At 46.0% G+C, this 19,486-nt stretch overlaps 1 protein-coding gene across 1 annotated transcript; it reads right to left on the minus strand.

Moving 5' to 3' along the window:
• Window positions 1–372: 372 nt before the first annotated feature.
• On the minus strand, window positions 373–1,512 carry POU3F4 (POU class 3 homeobox 4). The gene has a single exon (XM_036740057.1). It carries the CDS (start codon window positions 1,510–1,512, stop codon window positions 373–375), a length of 1,140 nt encoding a protein of 379 aa, XP_036595952.1.
• Window positions 1,513–19,486: the final 17,974 nt, after the last annotated feature.

A 19,486-nucleotide genomic window follows, 5' to 3' on the forward strand; every position in this document is an offset into this window, starting at 1 on the left:
ATACAGCTGCTATAACCAAGGCGCTGAAAGGTTATTCGTAGGCACACATCTGTCTTTTCTTCTCTCCCCCCCTCCCGCCCCCCCACCCACACTTTTCCTCTCTTCCTAGCGGAGACCGACAAAAACCTTGCTGGAGAGTAAACACTAAGTATTGATCAGCGGAAAGAAGGGAAAAACCAACAACAACCACAACAAAAAGGAGATTGCGAGGATTGTAACGCGCAGAGAAGGCGTCTGGGCTCCTGGGCCCACGCCTTCTCAGCGGGACGGACTGTGCGTGTACGTGTGTGTTTGTTGCCTCTTTGAACGTCTAAGCGAAAGCCCCTCGGGAGCCGGTTGCGCTGCTCCCAGCGCAGCCCCGAGCCCCGACAGTCACAGATCGTGGCGCGACCCGTCCGTCTTCACGGCGTGGCCGTAGACCTCGTGCGGCGGCCCGGGCGGCGGCGGCCCCGGGGGCCCGGGCGGCGGCGGCGGCGGCCCGGGGGGCTGCTCCCCGGGCGGGGTCATCCTCTTCTCCTTCTGTCTTCGGTTACAGAACCAGACCCGCACCACCTCCTTCTCTAACTGCAGGCTGTCGGCCAGGGAGGAGATCTCTTGGGCGGCAGGCTTGGGGCACTTAAGAAAGTGCGTCTCCAGGACCCCCTTGACACTCACCTCTATGGAAGTTCTCTTCTTCCTCTTCCGGCCCTGGGCCGCTATCTTGTCAATGCTAGTGGGGCTCCCGGTGGACGAGTCCGCCTCCTCCAGCCACTTGTTCAGCAGGGGCTTCAGCTTGCACATGTTCTTGAAGCTCAGCTGCAGCGCCTCGAACCTGCAGATGGTGGTCTGCGAGAAGACGTTGCCATAGAGGGTGCCCAGCGCCAAGCCCACGTCCGCCTGCGTGAAGCCCAACTTGATGCGCCTTTGTTTGAACTGCTTGGCGAACTGCTCCAACTCGTCCGACGTCGGGGTCTCTTCGTCCGAGTGGTCCTGGCAGTGATGGGCCCCGAGGTCTCCGTGTTCGGCTGTGTCCCTCAGCACAGGGTGCAGCCCCTGGGTCGGGCCCGAGGTGGGAGGCGGAGTGAGCCCTCCGTGCTCCAGCATGCCACTGACCGTGAAGCCAGGCTGGGAGTAGACATTCATGGGCTGTCCACTGGACGTTAGCGAGGAGTTATGAGCCGGGCTGGCTCCCCAGGCATTGGGGTGGTTTGTATGAGGTGAGTGGTGGGGAACGTGAGGCGACCTGTGGTGGATGATGGCGCCAAGTTGAAGATCTTCTCGTCCTGGCTTCACGTCCTGCTGGTCTAGAGGGCTGCTCGCCAGGGTGGAGGACCAGGGACTCCCGTCACTGAGGCTGGTCACCCAGTGGTGTCCGAGGGGATGCCCATTGCTGGGAACACCCTGCAAGTAATCACTTTGGAGAAGTTTTTGAGGATTTCGGAAAGGGCTCCCTTGCTGCATGCCTGCGGAGTCTGCATGGACCAAGGAGCTGGAACTGAGAATGCTGTAGGGATTAGAGGCAGCTGTGGCCATGGTTGGTGTAGATCCCCTACTAGTTATAATGTGGCAAAGGGAGCAGCTTCAGCCTTTGACATCTATGAAGCAAGGGAGCCAAATCAGCAACCACTTAGTTATTGGCAGTCGTCCTGGCCAATGGCAGCCCGGCTTCTGCGGGGAAGCTTTTGCTGGCACCAATGATGGGCAAGGAGGCAGGTCGCGCTTTCCAAATTAGGTTTGTGAAACCCAGGAGTTAAAGTGAGGAGTGAAGCAGGAAGTGAATCAATCTTTAGGCTCCATTGGTTGCCTCTAGCTGACTATCCACGGATCATTTATTTAACTCTTTCTCCTCTGGACGATGCCAAACATTTGTTTTTTTTAAAGGGATCCTTGGCGTGATGGGGGGTGGGGTGGGAGGTGGGGTGGCGGAGGGGGACGGGAAGGGGTGGGGGTAGAAGCTGGCAAGGCCATGTTTCTCACCGTAACGATTAATTCTAAATAGGGGTAAAAAACATAAAATAGATGAGATACTCCCTTCTAAGATCGACTTTGCATCCTCAGCCCGTTTACTAAGGATTTTTTCAGCCCTCCTCAGCAGTATGGATCAGGCATGGAGCTAATTACAAAATTAAACTTATTCTAAAGTTGTAACAACAAAGGCGTCTAAGAGAGGGCTATAAATCAAGAAATCTAAAGTTCCCGGTCGAGATTATATTTTTTTTCCCTTAAAGACAGGTAGCCTTTTACCATCACATGAAGCAGATCTGAGATGCCCTTTGTTTTTTTTTTTTTGAGTAGTAAGTTCCATAAAGTGGAACTAAAAGCATAGGGATAAGCATTAGATTGGCAGGACCTGAGTTCAAAACTACTACCTGTGACCTTGGGCAAGTCCTTTGCCGTCTCTGGGCCTCAGGGAACCACTCTACTGTTCAATGAGGGGGTTGGACAAGATGTTCTCTCGGCTCCCTTGCAACGCCTGGATCAATGACCCCAACGACAATTTGGGAGAGATGAAGAGAAACTAAACTGTTCTAGGAGAGTCCAGTGGAACGTGGCATGACGCAAGCGCCCTCAGCTTTTCCGAAGCTAGTCACCCCATCCATTCGGTCCTGGGTGTCACATCCCAGCAGAAGCCCCTCATCAGCAGGGAGGTTCAGTGCCTGAGCACCCCTCCCAGGCACACAAAGCCTTTATAGAAGGCCCACGGACACAGGCAGGCAGGACTTTTGGGAGAAGGGTGGCTGCCACCTCATCCCCATGGCGTTGACGCCTTGGGAAAGTAGAAAGGGCTTTCTAAAGGGACTTTTAAGAAAGGGAAATGCTTTCATTTGTCTTTAAAACGCTGAAATAGGAAAGCTATGGTGCTTTTGCATCACCCGATCTCCTCGCAACTGAGTCTGAGTGAGTTTTCTTTCAGTTTCTGAAGAGAAAGCTTTTATTTCCTTCTCAAAAACAAACAAACACCAAAAACCAGGGATGTGAGGGGTGTGTGTGTGTGTGTGTGTGTGTGTGTGTGTGTGTGTGTTGGGGGGGGAAGAAATGGGGAAACTCCTAGTCCTTCCCTTAAGCCCTTCCAAGTCAGGAAAAGAAAAGTCATTGTTTTCTACATCCCCTCTTTCCAATCCTTTCTTTGGGGGCAGGGTTGGACCAAACGCAAGGATTTTCGAGGTGCTGTGGCTTGGAGAATAAGGCACCCATACCTAGGCAAGGCTTCTAAGTTTTAAAATGACCTTTCTAGTCACAATTTTGGAAGTAACCTAGCTGCGTAATGATATTTGCACTTGCAGAAGACTGCAGCAGAGTCCCCTTATTGGTTTGAAATTCCATTAAATATATTGCAAGAGCTCCTAGGTTAAGCTTGATTTAAATTTGCATACATTTTCATATATTTAGCAGAAATAAAAGAAGGCTTGCAGCTACCAGAAAGTCATTAAGGCATTAGTTTGCCTAAGAAGACAGATCTGAAGGAAATTCGAGAAAAGGAAAAATGAAAAAGCCAAGGTGAGCGGCTTCTTCTCCAATTCCTTTCTACAGCTAAAGATTCTCGGGGTCCTCTGGGTAGGGCTCGTTTGGGGAAAAGCAGTGAGCTAACAGGGTCGAGGCTGGGGAATGGAAAAAAGTCTGTTGGGCAGAAGAAACTGGTGTTTGTTGGGGAGCGACTTTCTTCCTTCCTTCCTTCCCTTTCTTTTCTTTTTTCTTTTCTTTTCTTTCTTAATAGTCGCGTAGTTATTGGCAGCGATTATTTACGATCCATCCCCCTCCCCCCTCCTTGAAATAGTTTCTTTTGCCTGGGGTCTTCTGAAGGCTTAACTGGGATTTTTTGTTCCTCGGGTTTTTTCTTTCTTTCTTTCTCTTTCTTTTTTTCTTTTCTTTCTTTTTTTAAACTGTCAACTATGTCTCCTCTTTTGCCCGACACGGAAGCTGTTTTTGCTCCTTCGAGTTTCAACTTTTGCCTCCTGGAAAAACGAGTGTGAGTGTGTGTGTGTGTGTGTGTGTGTGTGTGTGTGTGTGCGTGCGCGCGCGCTCGCGCGCGTGGGTGTGGGTGTGCGTGCTCTTGTGAAGGGGAGGCGCAGTTTTCCGGGGCTCTGCAAGCTTCCCACTTGTGGAGGTACTCGACGGCTGGGCCAGGGTCACTTTAGAGGTCAGAGGGAAAGACACCTAAACATTGGAGTGCTCAGTCCTCAAGGCTTAGGGCAGAGGTTTCCCCCAGCTCAGAAGTGTTTCTGATGACCAAGGTGCTCCGCTCTGGAGTAGTATTGGAAGCGTTTAGCATTCTTTAATGGATTGGCCTAGAGGGGATGATGGTGTGGTTTTTGCATTAGATCAAGGCCTGGCATGGCCTTAGCTTTGTAGCCTGCCAGCTCCCACCTAGTCCAGGGAGGGGAGCCCTCCTCCAGTTGGGGCCTGAGAACCTCTTAGCTAGGTTTACTGGTGGAGCCCCAGTGCTTCAGACACACAGCCCCTCTGCTTCGATGAGGAAAGAAATTACTACAACAGAAGGGCAGGCTTTGCATTCCCCCTTCCCATCCCCTCCCACCCCCACTCCCTGGGATATTCAGGTATAAGGCTAGCTTTTAACAGGGGGCCAGGCAGGAGGAAACCTCTCCAACTAACTAGGAATCATGCATTTCAGCAGCCCGAGCCCCCAGCCAAGCAGCATCTTCGTGGCTGCAGCCTCGACCCTGCACCATCATGCCCTTGCATGGCAGGATTTTTTTTTAATCTGCATATAGTTAAATCTTATTGCTGTTCTAACTAATCTACTGGAGAGGGTTTCCTTCGCTTTACCCTGTCAGTCTAACTTCCCAAGTGTAACAGATGCCGCTCTCAAGCGCTCCTCTCTGCTGCTTGTCTTTATGCAGCCTCGCATATTTCTCCCCATGATCTGGGTTTCCATAGAGAGAGGAATAAAAGGGGGACCATGGCCACAAATCCCCTGCCCCATGCGGAATAAAGGAGCCTTATTCAATAGCCGACCCCGTCTGGACATGGGAGCGAAATGAGTACACGCAAAGCTACTGTTGCAAGCATTTGTAACTTATTTTTCATCGACCGGAGTTCACAAGCTCGGAAGAGATCCGCCTCTAGGATGGGGTCCCTGCCCCTAGGTGTTGCCCCGTAGGCCCAGGTCCAACAACTCAAGCTTGGGGGATTCTTTTTGCCACCTCCCCAACCCTTTTCCTTCCCCCGAAACCTGGGCCAGCTAGAAGTCGCTAAAGAGGGCAGTCCCTCTTTGAGACGGAGGAGCTGTAATTGTATTGGGGTCCATACACTTTCCAGGATAAGCCTGGCCGGACAGGCTTAGTTCTCCAGGTCATGCGAGTGCAAAGCACCAAGTTTCTTTCTCCTCTAGGTCTGTTCTCTTGTTCCATCTTTTAGGACCACGATTTAGTTAATTTCAGACACCAGCAGCCCACCAGTTCCTCCCAAGAACGGGATGATTGTTCGGTTGTAAATTGGGTAGGGAAGGCAAGAGGGTTGGGGTTTGGGGGGTGGTGGTGATGTCCCTGTGGCCCTCCGCAAGACTGGAAGTCTCCCGAATGACGGAGATGGCGGAGTTACCTCCAAGCACCTCGTTGAAAGCCTGTGTCCTCGCAGGGAACCTCGCCCCTCTCCACGTCCCCTGTTCTTAACCACCACCGAGTCCTCTCTGCAGTTAAGAGCCAGCAAATTGAGCTGATCGATCGATTCCTTTTGGATAGAAGGGACTGTCCGAGCGAGCCGAGCCGAACTGAGCGGCCGTGCTCGGGGCCCCAGCTGGTGCTGCCCTCCAGGACGGCCAAAGAGCCTAGCTGAGCCGAGCTGCGGGGAGGGCTTATGTGAGGGTTCGATCCATATTTTTCAGAGGCTTAAAGGGTTCTCTTTATTCCCCCAAATCTGGAGGTGGAGGGGACGGAGGGGGACGAGGAAGGTGCGGCGAAGTCTCACAGGTTCGATTTGGGTTGTATTTAATGCCGCCTGAGGAGGCTCCAGGCGGCAAGAAGGGGCTCTGGGCTGTGACCTCTACATCGAACACTTCACCTATACAACACCAATTCAGTTTAGAAACAGGGCGATCGAGACGTGGCTCGATGGGAGCAAGTACAAAATCTAGGAATGGTGGGGCGGGAGTGGGGCGGGGGGGAGAGAGGAATCCCAAGCGAAGAGAAACAAATGGCCAAAGGAGGAGAGAAGCCTTTCTGGTCCCTGTACATGATACATGATACATTCTTGATGGGAAACCCAGCTGCCCAGCCGATTCTCAGCTGGACCTAGCGGCCAACGGCCCCCTGGCTCTCCTGTTTTAGCTTTTTACAAAGCAAACCGCGGGGGAAGGTAAGGGGCTTGCAGTGTTGTGGGAAAGGGGAATTCAGACAGCAGTGGCAGACATTAGCCAATACCGACTCAAGCGCAATGAGTTCATTTTGTAGGTCTCTGTTGGCTGTTCTTGAACGTGAGGAAGTGATCTTCAGAGAAAAAGGGAGAGGGCGAGGGCAGGGGGAGGGGGCTGACGTGGGGGGAGGGAGACAGCATACCGCGAATGCAGAAGCAGAAACGGGGTAATTTAAAAAATAAAATATTCATAATGTAAGATTTAATGCAAACACACCCAAATCTGCCAGACCACTTGCATTTGCTAGCAAAACGAGTGCTGGTTTGGAAATGACGAGGCATTGTTTGGCAATGGGCTGTTCTGCAGGATGGTTAGAGGCTAGGGAGGCGCAATAAAGAGCATCCCTGCTAAGGTAAATGCCAAGGACTGGAAATGCTGCATTTCCACTGGCGGCTCGCTACCCCTCGGACTTGCTCGTCTCTGCTCACTTACTACCTTGCCATCGCCATTGTCAATGTCTGACGTTCTTTCTCTCAGGGCTACAAGGCAGATGTTGTGAATCGAGGGTGCATTATGCATGGGCTCTCAGGTCACCATTCTTGGGGTTTTCAGTTCATTGTAGCCGGGTATGAAATGCTGACGTTGACTCGTGCTGTAATGCAAGAGAGCATCTTTGAGAAACTCAGTTGACATGGGGGGGGGGGGGACAGAGAGAGAGAGAGAGAGAGAGAGAGAGAGAGAGAGAGAGAGAGAGAGAGAGAGAGAGCGGGCGATACCCTTTGCTTAATTGTATTTACGAACTCATACTTTGTTTCCAAATTTGAACGTGGTTGTTGTTTTAAGACAACATAAATATGGCTTTAAAGCCTACATCGATCAGGTGAGGCCATGTTGTTATGATTGTTTATGTATATACATTTATACAGAGATAGAGAATACACATTTCTTAAAGCTGTGGTGATCAGGCACTGAGTAATTAACAGAACTGCCCCCCACCCCATGGCCTTTAACTTTCTCTTCAGGGACGGATTACCAGCTTGCAAAATTGTAAGGAGTTTGTTTCATTCGTTAAGTGGAGTTGGATATTCGCAGCAATCTGCAAGGAAGCCTCCCCGAAGTAAAAAGTGCTGTTTACTGGGGCTGAGGATGCACACCACCTCCCTCTCACCTCGCTCGATGTAACTGTATAAGCAGAACTGAGGATCGAAATAAGAGCTTTTTCTAGGAAAAGATTTGTGGCAACGAATGTGCAGATCCCCGAGGTGTGCTAGCCTCTATTTGGGGGCCATTCAATGAGCGAACAAATTTGTAACAGATTTTAAACGAATTTGAAAATGAACCACGTAAAAAGATCTCCCCGATTATTGTTTGGTTTGCTCAGGAACAACCAAATCTTATCAAATGTGGAAAATGAATCAAGCAACTAGATAATTTTGGGGGTGGGGAGGAGGGGTGGGACTAACGGGACGGAGCTTGATTTTTTAAAAATGACAAATAGGGTTGGGGACAGGCCGTCTTGGGAAATCACTGAATCCATTTGGTAAGGAGCTTGAGGTTCCCATTCGCAAAGTTCTCTGCAGAGCCTTGGTCGCTTTTTGCACTCTGGCAGACATGCTGCCGATTTGGGTGGTTGGTTTGGTTTTGGGACAGAAGGGTTCCACTTTGGAGCTTGGCATTGGACTTTTAGTTCCAATGTAGATGGACCAGCCGTCGGTGCACAAAAGGACAAGTACAGCCTTGAGGGAGCATGAGGGCCGATCGCGACAACTAAGGGGATCGACTCACTCCTGCCCCCTACGCGGGCCTCAGTGTGCTGCCTGCTGGGCCCCTAGGATCGGCTCAAGCTCCCAGATATGCCGCTACCACCAAGGCGTCGTCAGGTCGAGCCGACCAGCTCAGTGGTCTAGGCACGGGATGCTCAGGAAGGTGCTCGCCTGGGAGGGCCGCTGGGTCTCCACGTGGAGCTCAGCAGCGGCCAGGGCCAGAGCTTTGGCCAGGGGTGGCGACGGGGGCAGGGGAAGGTCTTTCGTGGGTATGCGGTGGGGGAGGGGGGGTCATTTCTGTTGTTCCAAATTCCGGCTTTCTCTGTGGCTGGCAACTCTCCTGCAGAGCCGGCCCCACCCAGACCACCAGCCAACCCCGCGGGAGGGGGGAGAGCGCAGCCCATATTGTTCTTCTTCTCCTTCCTACCACGCCCCCCTCCTCCTTACGCCGCGCCCCGCCCCCTGGGCCCCCGCCCGGAGTAGGAGACCGAAGCAGCTAGCGGGAGGGGGGAGGCAAGGAGAAGGAGGCGAGGGGGAGGGGAAGGAGAAAGAGAAGGGGGAGGACGGGGGCGGGGGGCGTCGCCAGGGCTACGTGGCTGCGCGCCGGGGCCTGTGGGGCCTCTCTGTGCAGCGATTGCGCGCCCAGCCCAGCCTCGTTCTCGCCCCGCTTCGCGCCCGCACCTCCGTTGGTCGGGGTGGCAAGAGAAGCGAGCACCGCCACCCTCCCCCCGCCCCCCTGCCGCCTTCCACCGGCCCTTTCGGGGGCTTTTCTCCGGGCGCGGAAGGGTTAACCCGCCTCGGGTCAAGGGGAGCGGGAGCCGGGCTGGGCTTTTAACCTGCCTAATCCTCAGGGGTTGGAAAAGACCCGTGGCTGCTGCTTTTAACAATAGATCTTGGGCCCTCCCAACCTGGAGCTCTAAGGAAAGAAGCGTGGGACAGTCTTAGTTTCCACAAACCCGCTTGTCTCGTCTAGCTTAGCTCTCCTGCCGCCCCCGCTAGGCCCCAACGCCCTCCCCTCCCCCCTAGCCGCGGTCCTGGGGCTCAGCCCTTTGGGTTGGGACCAAGGTCCCAGGTGAAAGGCAGGCCTGTCGAGGCTGGAGAGCGTTTAGGGAAGGGACCTCGGAGATCACGGAGTAGGAGCTGGATGAGACCTAAAGAGGCTAACTAGTTCTCCGGCCCTCCCCCCACTTATGGCCGAGGAGGAAACTGAGGGCCAGAGTGGGTAAGGGACGCACCAAAGGCACACAGGGAGTAAGAAAATGGCACAGCCGAATTCGAACTCAGATTCGCTGACTCCAAGTTGCGCACTCTTTGCACAGTACCAATCTTCCTCTTTTGACAGACTGGGAAACCGAGGCCCACAGAGGTGGAGTGATTTCTGAAAGTCACACAGCCGGTAAGAAGTCAAGTGAAAGGCAGCAGGGTCTGCTGGGAAAAGCACCCTCTCAGCTCTGATTCTCACTACCTGGTGACCTCGGGCTAGCCCAGGGCCTCCTGGCTAGGACTGGGATGCTGGCCAGCTTTCAGTTTTCTCCTTACTCAATCCACAAACGTTTTTTAAAGGGCCTACTGACTAACAGGCACTGTGCTTGGCATTGAGGCTACAAAAACAAAATCAGGAATCCCAGCCCCAAAGGAGCTTCTATTCTACGAAGAGAACCCAGCCCTGCCCCCCATGCCTGTGTATGTATATATGTATACACATTACATATGCATACACACACACATAAGTAATACAAAATACAGTCAAGGTAAATAGGATCTGGACCTGTGATTTCATGGGTATAGGGAATTCCCAGATGAAGAAGCTACCAATGCAATTGGCACCCAATATACCATTTACTAGAATCATAACCTGGGGGGGGAGGAAAGGAATATCCATTTATATAGCAGGCTACTATGTGCCAGGCATTGTGCTAAATGCTTTACAAATATTTCCTTTGAGATGATGTAGAGGTTGAGTGACTTGTTCGGGATCACACAGCCACTATGTCTCAGAAATAGATTTGAACCCATGTCTTCCTGGACTGAAGTCTGGCTCTTATCCCACAAGGTCATTTTGGGTTGGAGAGGGGTTTGGGGGTGGGGTGGGCAGGGAAAGCCTTCATGTTAGGAAATAGTGCTGGACATGAGCTTTGAACAAGGCCAAAGATTCTAAGAGGCAGATGGATGTGAGAAAGAAATGCATTCCAGGTGTGGGGGCAGCCTGGGCAAAGGCAGGCAGATGTGAGGTGGACTGTGTTGTGTGAGTCTGGATTTGACTACATGACCTCTTAGGTCTCTTTCAGTTCAAATTTCTTTAACTCCGAACCCAGTGCTCCTTGCAAGATGCTTGCATAAATTAGGCCTAGCGTAGCCCTAGCTCCTTTGTTAAATTGAGCATTTATGTAGCTAGTTCTTGAGGGACATGCTTTGAAAAAATCCTCAGTTATTTGGTGCAAGAAATCTTATTCATGATTTATTCATTTGAGATGAAGAAACGGGAAGCTCGGTGATAAAATGAGGGTCACAAAGCTAGGAAGTGACATAAGTGAGTCTCCAGAACTCCAAGCCTGGTACACCTCATGAAATGGTGCTGCAGGTATGTGTTGGTGAGTTTATTGGGCTGGATCTGAGCATTACTGAAGAATAATCCTACTTAAGGATGAACTGCTTTAAAGAATTATAGAAAAATTAATATTAGAGCACAGGATTATGCAGAAGTTTACGTTAATCTCCACAAGTCAACTGAGAACCTATAGACATTTATATAATGTCTCTAACTTTATAGATTTAACCGGCATTTGTCTTCAACCAGTCCTCAAACCAATGGTGGAGAAAATGATTTGAATTCTTGTTTGTGTAGGATTGTTTTCAGACATATTCTCTATGTTATGATTGTTGTCTTGACTCCTATAAAGTTTTCTCTAAGGGACTAGAACTTTTCTACAATGCACAAATCTAGAAACTTTAGGAAAGAGAAAAAAGATTCCCAATCCCATGAGGAATTTAAAGGAGAAAAATTTCCTATAACGTAGCCGCCAAACTTTTGATGTAATGACAAGTATTCTCCATTTTCACTTCATTCTTTCCACTTCTTTCTGACTAATCCTCCAGAAATAATGTAATAAAAGCTATTTAATAGTTCCTCTCTTCATATTTTAAAAAATTTCGGAAATATTAACTCCAAAACAAGGGTGAATAATTGGCTAGACTATTTTGAAAGTCCGTACTAAAGTTTAAAAAAGAAAGACTAGAATTAGAAGTGGGTGAGTTCCTGTTAGCCCTTACAGGACTTTAAAGCATTCATTTTGAAATCGTTCTTCCAACCAGCCTTCATTTTAAATAAACATCATCTCTGCTGGAGGGATCTTCATGGTGCTTACTTTTGAGGTGATTGTTAGAAGTAAATAATGCTCACAAGATCATTGGTTGCTGATGAATAGTGAGGGTTTGTTGGGAAAAGAGGATTTGAAATATTTCTAACCTACTGCTATGCTGCTTTCTGTATGCGTTCCGAGTGTTTCCGATTTGGTCCTTTCTGCAGACTGTTTTGAAATTACTAGTCGTGTGTGGTGTATAAGTAAATTGCAAGTAAACCTAGTGAATTAGGATGATTCTCTATCAGTTTAATTTATGTTTTATAGTTAGTTTTAGCCTTCTGATTTGATTGCCTTAGTAATGTGAATTGCCTACAGCTGCTGATGATACAGCTTTAATTCTGTTTTAAAGGTCATGTAAACATGTGCCTGTAGCATAAGGAATGCAAATTCAATTCCCTTTTAATGTTTCCTCACATTCACTTTGCAGTCTTCACCTAGAAAATTAGCAGGATTTAATATGAAACTGTTTTAATGTTATGATTTCATTAAAATCTCCTTCACTTTCCCTTTTGCAGGGCAAAGAAGTCTCATACAGTGTATTACATAGCTTCTGACACATGTAATACCACTTGCAGTGGCAACCAAAAACGGTTTTGTTAAAATCAATTTACTTTTCAGTTACTTTCATTAATAAAGACAAACAGACTTCCTTCTAGGTATTGTATAGCTGCAGGTAAACAGTAAACACATGAATATTAGTGAATCTCAAAAGACTCAATATTACAGTGTTAAGAGAATGAAGACTGTGCAGTGGCTTAGGTTCATAGGCTTTTAGATTCAGTTAAAATATTGAAAGCGAATCCTGGAAAGTATATATTAACAGGGAAAATTATTTACAATAGGGTTGGCATATGCATGTTCCAAATTGGCATAGATAGAAGCTGCATTAAGGCCCCAGGGTGCTCGGGCTTAAATGGAAATTGCTGTGCAGAGTGGTAATTTGAAAATATTTTTAAAAAAACATTAAGTCCTTGAGATTAGTGGGTGAGTAGGAATCTGTCTTATGTTGAAACTTTTTTTTTCAAGAAAAGTTGGATAATCACTAGAATCTCTATATTAGTAGAAAAGGTGGGGTATTTGTGGGGTAAACGGGGAGGAGGGAGTCAACCGTGCAGGCTGACATGAAATGGAATCGATTTCTTTTGCTCAAATCAAACAGTTTACGTGCCTGCAGAGCTTGATTTGAAATTTGTAGCAGCGTAATTGGCAGTCGCCTGTTTTAGGGTTTCTATCTCTGCCATGCACATTTTCTCCAAGCCAAAGCTTGTGTACACTGAGCTTCAGCTGGGGGGCATCCTTTCATACATCTTTTCCCACAAATTGGATTGGACAAGAGATAAGAACATTTAGGAAAAAAAAGAAAGAAAGGAGGTTCATTGGTTAATGATTCAGGTACCAACAACAACAATTCATTTCGAAGATGAAGTCTGAATCACTTAAGATCAGTCTAAAATACAGTTTTATTTGATATCCAGGAGCAGTTATTTGAAAGCTTAGCCTTTTCAACTTTGAAAGATGGCCACTGTGCTTGTAATGGGAAACTTTTTTCATAAAGCATTTTATGCAACCCATGGATATGCCTAGATTCATGGATGCCTACTTATCTAAAGAGCTATGTTGGTGTTCCCAGCAAACAGTCTGTAAGCTGAGCACATCTTAAATGTTGATTGAAGCAGGGGATTTTGGAGTTTGGCTCTGGCTTGCTACTCACATTTGTCAAGAGTTTATGTTCTTTCTCTTTTCTTTTTAACAGTGGAAATCAGCACACAGAGTATCTTCTAGAGATGGAGGAAAGGGTGCATCTGCTTGGAGTTTTCTCAATAATCACATAGTATTGTCAGGATTGTTGGCCCTTGAATGTCGGCAGAAGTGACTTCTGTGCACTAGTAAAAGTGGCCTCTCTGGAGATGAGGCTGCCAGTGTGTTGGCAAGTACGGCTTTGTTAGCTTTTTTTTCCTTTTCTAGCTGTCGGTTTGGTTTGGCTTATAACATTAACAAAACAGATAGGAATTTGTATGTTAAAAAATGACTAACGCATTTATGCATATTTGTCCTCAGAATGAGGACCTGAGAACCTGTGAGAAAGCCATCTCATATGCCAATAGCAGAATTTCTAAATGTCATTGGCCTTTCATTAGAGACCTTTAGCCACTGGCAACACTATTTTCTTGCTCAAGGCAAATCTAATGTGCTGTGCAGAATGTCTTCATTTTTGTTCTTTGACCAAGATTAGTGTGTAAGTGTCCACCTTCCCAGGATGACTTTAAATGGTCAAAATTGTAGAGTTTCTGCTTGTAAAATGTCCTTTTCAAAAGAAATGAACAATAAGCAGCATTGAACTTGTTCAAACCAAATTCTTGCTTTGAAAGTCTGTATGTTGCTTCTAACCTGAGTAAGCCGTTGCTCGGCCATTTGCTCATGTGCAGTTGATGTCACTGTCCTCTGATGATGCTCCATCTATAGGTGTCAGTTTCAATGTAGGTGCATATTTTCCTTTGATGGCCATTATCCTGTCAAAAAGATACAGAGATACCACTCACAGTTGGAAATTAGATATTGCATGACAGCTTTATATGCACCAGCAAAGAATACTGTGTGTGTGTATGTGTGTGTGTGTGTGTGTGTGTGTGAGAGAGAGAGAGAGAGAGAGAGAGAGAGTAAGAGAGTAGCTGGTATCTCAGAAAAACTCTTGACCTCAAGCAACTAGACTAAATGTATTATGAAAGTGTAAAAGAAAACCAACTTGGCATTCTCATCTATCCTAGGTATGCCACAATTCACTTTCGAGATGTTTCATTGCCAGGGTTTTTTAGTAAATTGCATATATGTATATTCTGAAGACAACCCTGAGTGCTCTTTAATGAAGTTAAAGTTTCAATCATTCATTTCCAACTTCTTTCAATTGCGATTCTTTTTTTTTTTATCAATTTATATTCCCTATAGGGTGGTCCCAATATATAGCACTTTCTGTTTGTGTTTTGGAGAATGAGTGATTTGCACAAAAATGTAATTCTTGAAGAAATGGTCCATTGTGGATTTCTATTAATGTTGTACACTTCATCAAACACCTCACATAAAAGAGGCTTAAATAATTTTATTAAATTAAAAAATGGCATTGAAAAGCACCCCTGGTAATCTCTTATCAAATAATTACTTTATATTGTAATACAGATACTGATTCCTTCGACATGTCTATTCAGAGAAAGTTTATATATTTCCTGCAAATCAACTTCATTAAAACAACTCCGAGCAGCACAATTTGCTTGAAACACTGCACTGCACTGCACTTATACATTTCCTAATAATGTATGTTCGCGTATGTTCCACTCTGTATTTTTCTTCCTTATCTTATATCTGCAGTTCTATTTCCAACCCCTCCACCCTGTGTATTTGATCATTTCTTCAAGTCCCTTGGCTGAACCAATCTCTTTTCATGCAGAGGATAAAAAGGGAAGAACTTCAAAGTAGGTTCAGGTAATTAACAGCTGAGGGGAATAGAATCTAAACCATAGGCCCTGCTTTGCACCCAGGTCTGCTCCCGGAGCCAGCCGGCAAGGGAGTGCTTATTCCCTGTAGCATCCAAACCTGCTTCCTCTGAACAGCTTGGCCAGGCCGCCAGTTAGCACATCTGCATTTCAAACACCATGTCTCTGGCATTAATTATTAATTAGCCTACAGTCACCCCAGAGGATTCAAGTTCCAGTCTGCACATACTTATTCATTGACCTCTATCTTAGTTTTTGTTGGAAAAAAAAGCTAGAATGCTTAATAATTTCCTTTCTCTCAGACCCTCTGTTCCAGCTTCATAGAAGAGAAATGGTCTATTTTCTTAGCAGGAAATATAAGTCACAGAGCTATACCCAAATTTATTTAAAATAAAATGCCCAGTCAAAGGTTGATGGTGATGGCAGCGGGGAATTGCAGATGGAGAAACTTACAGAATGATTTATAGGCAATATTGAGTATGTGGAAGTATTTTTATGCTTAATAAATTGCTTTACTATGGCATCTCCAAACTGGGAGATGAGATGATGAGACAAAACTAAATGTCCGTTAGTTCTCAGTAGAGTAGGTACCACTCCAGAGCTTATAAAAACAACTACGGCTCATCCATGGATCATTTATTGATCAACCAAACCAGTGTTGGCCATGTTGGAAAGAAAACATGGCAGACAGCAGTAGCACCAAATGTGGAGAGTTTTTATTGATAGGTTTGTTTCAAATAAAGCCTGAGGTAAACCTTTTTAACCAGTGATCTGTAGTTATATAATTGAACTTTTAAACTCAATTATTATGCTATTTATGACAAATCTTTGCTTTAAAAAAAGTAACTAGTGTTTGAGTAACACTGTGCTGTTTTCAAAAGGCTTTCCTCAACAACCAGGTGGGCAAGGTGGTGTAAGTATCATTACAGATGAGAAAATGAGTGATTTGCATTCAGGAGGCTCAGCAGAGGTGAAAGCACTTGTTTAAGGTCTCCTGACTTAAGTGGCCAGAGTGGGAGTTGAACTCAGGTCTTCTCATTTGATGTACAGTGTTTGGTAACCGATAGGCCTCAACCTGTTGGTGAGTTACAGGGATGCCTACCCCAAGCATGTGAAGACTTCCCCTGGTGAAACGGGTGGATGAGAACAATTTGTTCCAGCTACTATGAAGGCAGCTGAAGCAGGCACTGTGGAGTGCTTGTTTAGGCATCAAAGATGCCAAGGTCATCCACTGCACACTGGGCTGTCAACGGTTATCCTAACTTTTGTCCTAGTATTGGACTTCAGTGACTCTGGAAGAGAGAGTGAGGCTGACTTTCTACAACTCTGCCTCACTGAAATCCAGTTTAGGTGAGAGTCAGGACATCACCCCATGATGTTATCAGTTCTCTTGGAAATGAAGGATGAACAGCAACTTCCCACCTCTAATAATTGGAGGTCTGAGGCCAAATTCTTTTCCTCTTTCTTCATTTTTGAAAATTCTGTGCACGTGAAAAGTCATTACTTCCCACTTGAGAACCACAGCCCCTGCTAACATGAAAACCTTTCATATTGGAGCCCCAGCCACTGCTCAGGAATTCCTATCCCTATCCCTGTCCCCCTACCGATGGAACTGTTGCTGCTATTCCATTCTAGCTCCTGAAGATGTTGGAGCCCTCATGGGAGCTTCCCCCTTCCCATGATCCTGTGTGGGAGCCACAGCCCCCAGAACTCTAGCCTCTGAAGGAATCCACATAGAACAAGAGGAAAGGGAGAACTTGTTCTATCTGCTTGGGCTGGGAAAGATGTCTTTGAACTGAGAACATATTTTTCCATAGGCATTGTGGCATGGTGGCTAGGGAACTGATTTTGAGGTCATTGAGACATAGGTTTGAATCCTTCCTCAAACATATACCAGCTCTATGATCCTGAGCAAGTCACTTAACTTCTCTGTGCCTCAGTTTCTCCATCTATAAGATGAGCATGATGATAATAGCATCTACCTCAAGAGGTTGTAGAGAAGATTAAATTTAAAGTGCTTTGTAAACCTTAAAGTGTGATATAATTAAATGCGAGTTATTGTAATAACTGGTATTATAGGAACATGATACTACATGATGGTTACATTTTAGTCATACTAGAATAGTATGATTAGAATCATGGAGAAGTGCTAGAAGACCGCTGATTGGTGAGTGTTTTAATGGTCAAAGACAGATGTAGATTCGAGAAACTATAGACAGGTAAACTTGACAGTGATGCCACTGATTAAAGGTCTACCCGTGGATGGGGTGTGACCTGGCCTATTGGCAATATAGAGCCACGGGAATAGCAAAGCATATTATTAAACAGATGGTATGTGAGCACTTTGATGGGAAAGCAGTAACCATTAGGAACCAGCTAGTCATACCTAACTCAACTTTTTTTGGTACTCATTGGTATGTAGAGATCAGTGAAGCACTTTCATGATGTCCATCCATATGGGTAGGATGGAGAAATGTGGGATGACTGCTAGAAAGTACAATGAGAGTGACTGAGAATCAGTTGAACAACTGTCCCCAAAGAGTCTTGATCAATGGGTTGATGCTTATTTTTCTTTCTAGACCTGGACAGTGTTTCTAATGGTATGCTATGAGGTTACCATTGCTGGATACTGTGCTGAATTTGTAGTTTGGATACTGACATCTACTAGGTGGCTGGCAATGGCTAAGCCACTCTGAGCCTCAGTTTCCTCATCTTTTTAATGGGGCTAATACCTGTAGTATATCTACTTCCCAGGCTTTTGGTAAGACTCAGATGAGATGATGTCTCTAAAGTGTCTGGCATACTTTAATGAAAGTCTTTTAAAAATGTCTCGTTGAAATCAACATAGAGCATTTTTCTAATCTAGGCTAGTGCACGATTCCAAAAAGGTAATGCATTTAATTTGGCATGACTGATTAGTCATGACTAGCTCCTAGTGATTACTGCAAACTTGAAAGCATTATGTGTCTATTGTTATTATTGTAAACTTTATTATGATTATTATTTTGTCCTCATCTTTTTGGTGGAATTCAGATAGAAACGTTCCTAGGACAAGCCACTTTCTTATTATTCTTTTATAGTTCATATTTTATAGACTCTTGCACAGGTGTATACAATAACTGCTTTTTGCAGTTGAATGAAGTATTAACATGTGATTGTATATTCTTTGGATTTCCTGAGAACCTCCTTACTCTAGGTCCAGGAGTGGGCAAGATGACAGGGTTGATGTGGATCTCACCCTCTCACGTTACTCCTTCTGCTTTGTAAGTCTCCTCCACATGCCCATTCACCTGTTCTCTCCCTCATTTGTGTGTAAGCTCCTTGAGACCAGCGACTGTTCTCGTGCCTTTTTTCCTTTCTTTGTTTCCCCAGTACCATGGCATAGTGCCTGGCACATAGTAAAGGCTCAGTAAACGTTTGTTGATTGATCGCCTGATTAACCCTGTTTTTGAATGATTCTGATTTCCTTTGCTCAGTTTCTACATTGTGAAAGCTTTTTGTTCTGGAGTAGTTTGGAGTTTGGAGATTATGACTTTGGGGGATGTGTCATTTATGTGAAATCTTCCTAAGATTTTATGCATCATTGTTCTATCTGGGCCACTATGACCGCTTGATCTGTGATAATGTTCCAGTTCCGTATAGTCTAATGGTTGAGTTCTCCAAGCTATATTGAGGTGTGTATTCGTAGAATAGGAACTTGTCATCTGTCCGTCCATCAAAGATAAGAAGCTTCTCAAGAACGTTTCTATCCACCAGATCATGTCTCGCTAGGTGTTTGGTAGGTGCTAAGATTTTATGCATCATTGTTCTATCTGGGCCACTATGACCGCTTGATCTATGATAATGTTCCAGTTACGTATAGTCTAGTGGTTGAGTTCTCCAGGCTATATCGAGGTGTGTATTCGTAGAATAGGAACTTGTCATCTGTCCGTCCATCAAAGGTAAGAAGCTTCTGGAGAACGTTTCTATCCCCCAGATCATGTCTCGCTAGGTGTTTGGTAGGTGCTAAGATTTTATGCATCATTGTTGTCTGGACGACTATGACAGCTTGATCTGTGATAATGTTCCAGTTACGTATAGTCTAGTGGTTGAGTTCTCCAAGCTACATTGAGGTGTGTATTCGTAGAATAGGAACTTGTCATCTGTCTGTCCATCAAAGATAAGAAGCTTCTGGAGAACGTTTCTATCCACCAGATCATGTCTTCCTAGATGTTTGGTAGGTGCTAAATTTTTGCAACCCCAGCAATAAAAATAGTTTTGATCAATCTTTTACATAATCTCCTTTTATCACTAAGTCCAGGTGCTTTAAGGATAACCCCTCTCTAATTTCTGGTGGTGATGATCTGGTCCTGAATTGCCCCTATAAACTTCTGTTTGTGTCAGTAAATCACTGTGACTCAGCCAGTTGTTGATGCTTTGTTGACATACTTGTGGTTAAGTTCATGTGAGTGTTACCCATAGAGGGCCTTTTGACGCTCTTGGTTCTCAGCCAGTTCATAGACTTCATCTGGAGGTAAACTACTTTCGGTTACATTTGACAAATCCCATGGCATATTCCCCTCATCAGCCTATATTGCTTGCTGCAAA

This window comes from Trichosurus vulpecula, chromosome X, assembly GCF_011100635.1.
Source record: "Trichosurus vulpecula isolate mTriVul1 chromosome X, mTriVul1.pri, whole genome shotgun sequence".
Lineage (NCBI taxonomy): Eukaryota > Metazoa > Chordata > Mammalia > Diprotodontia > Phalangeridae > Trichosurus > Trichosurus vulpecula.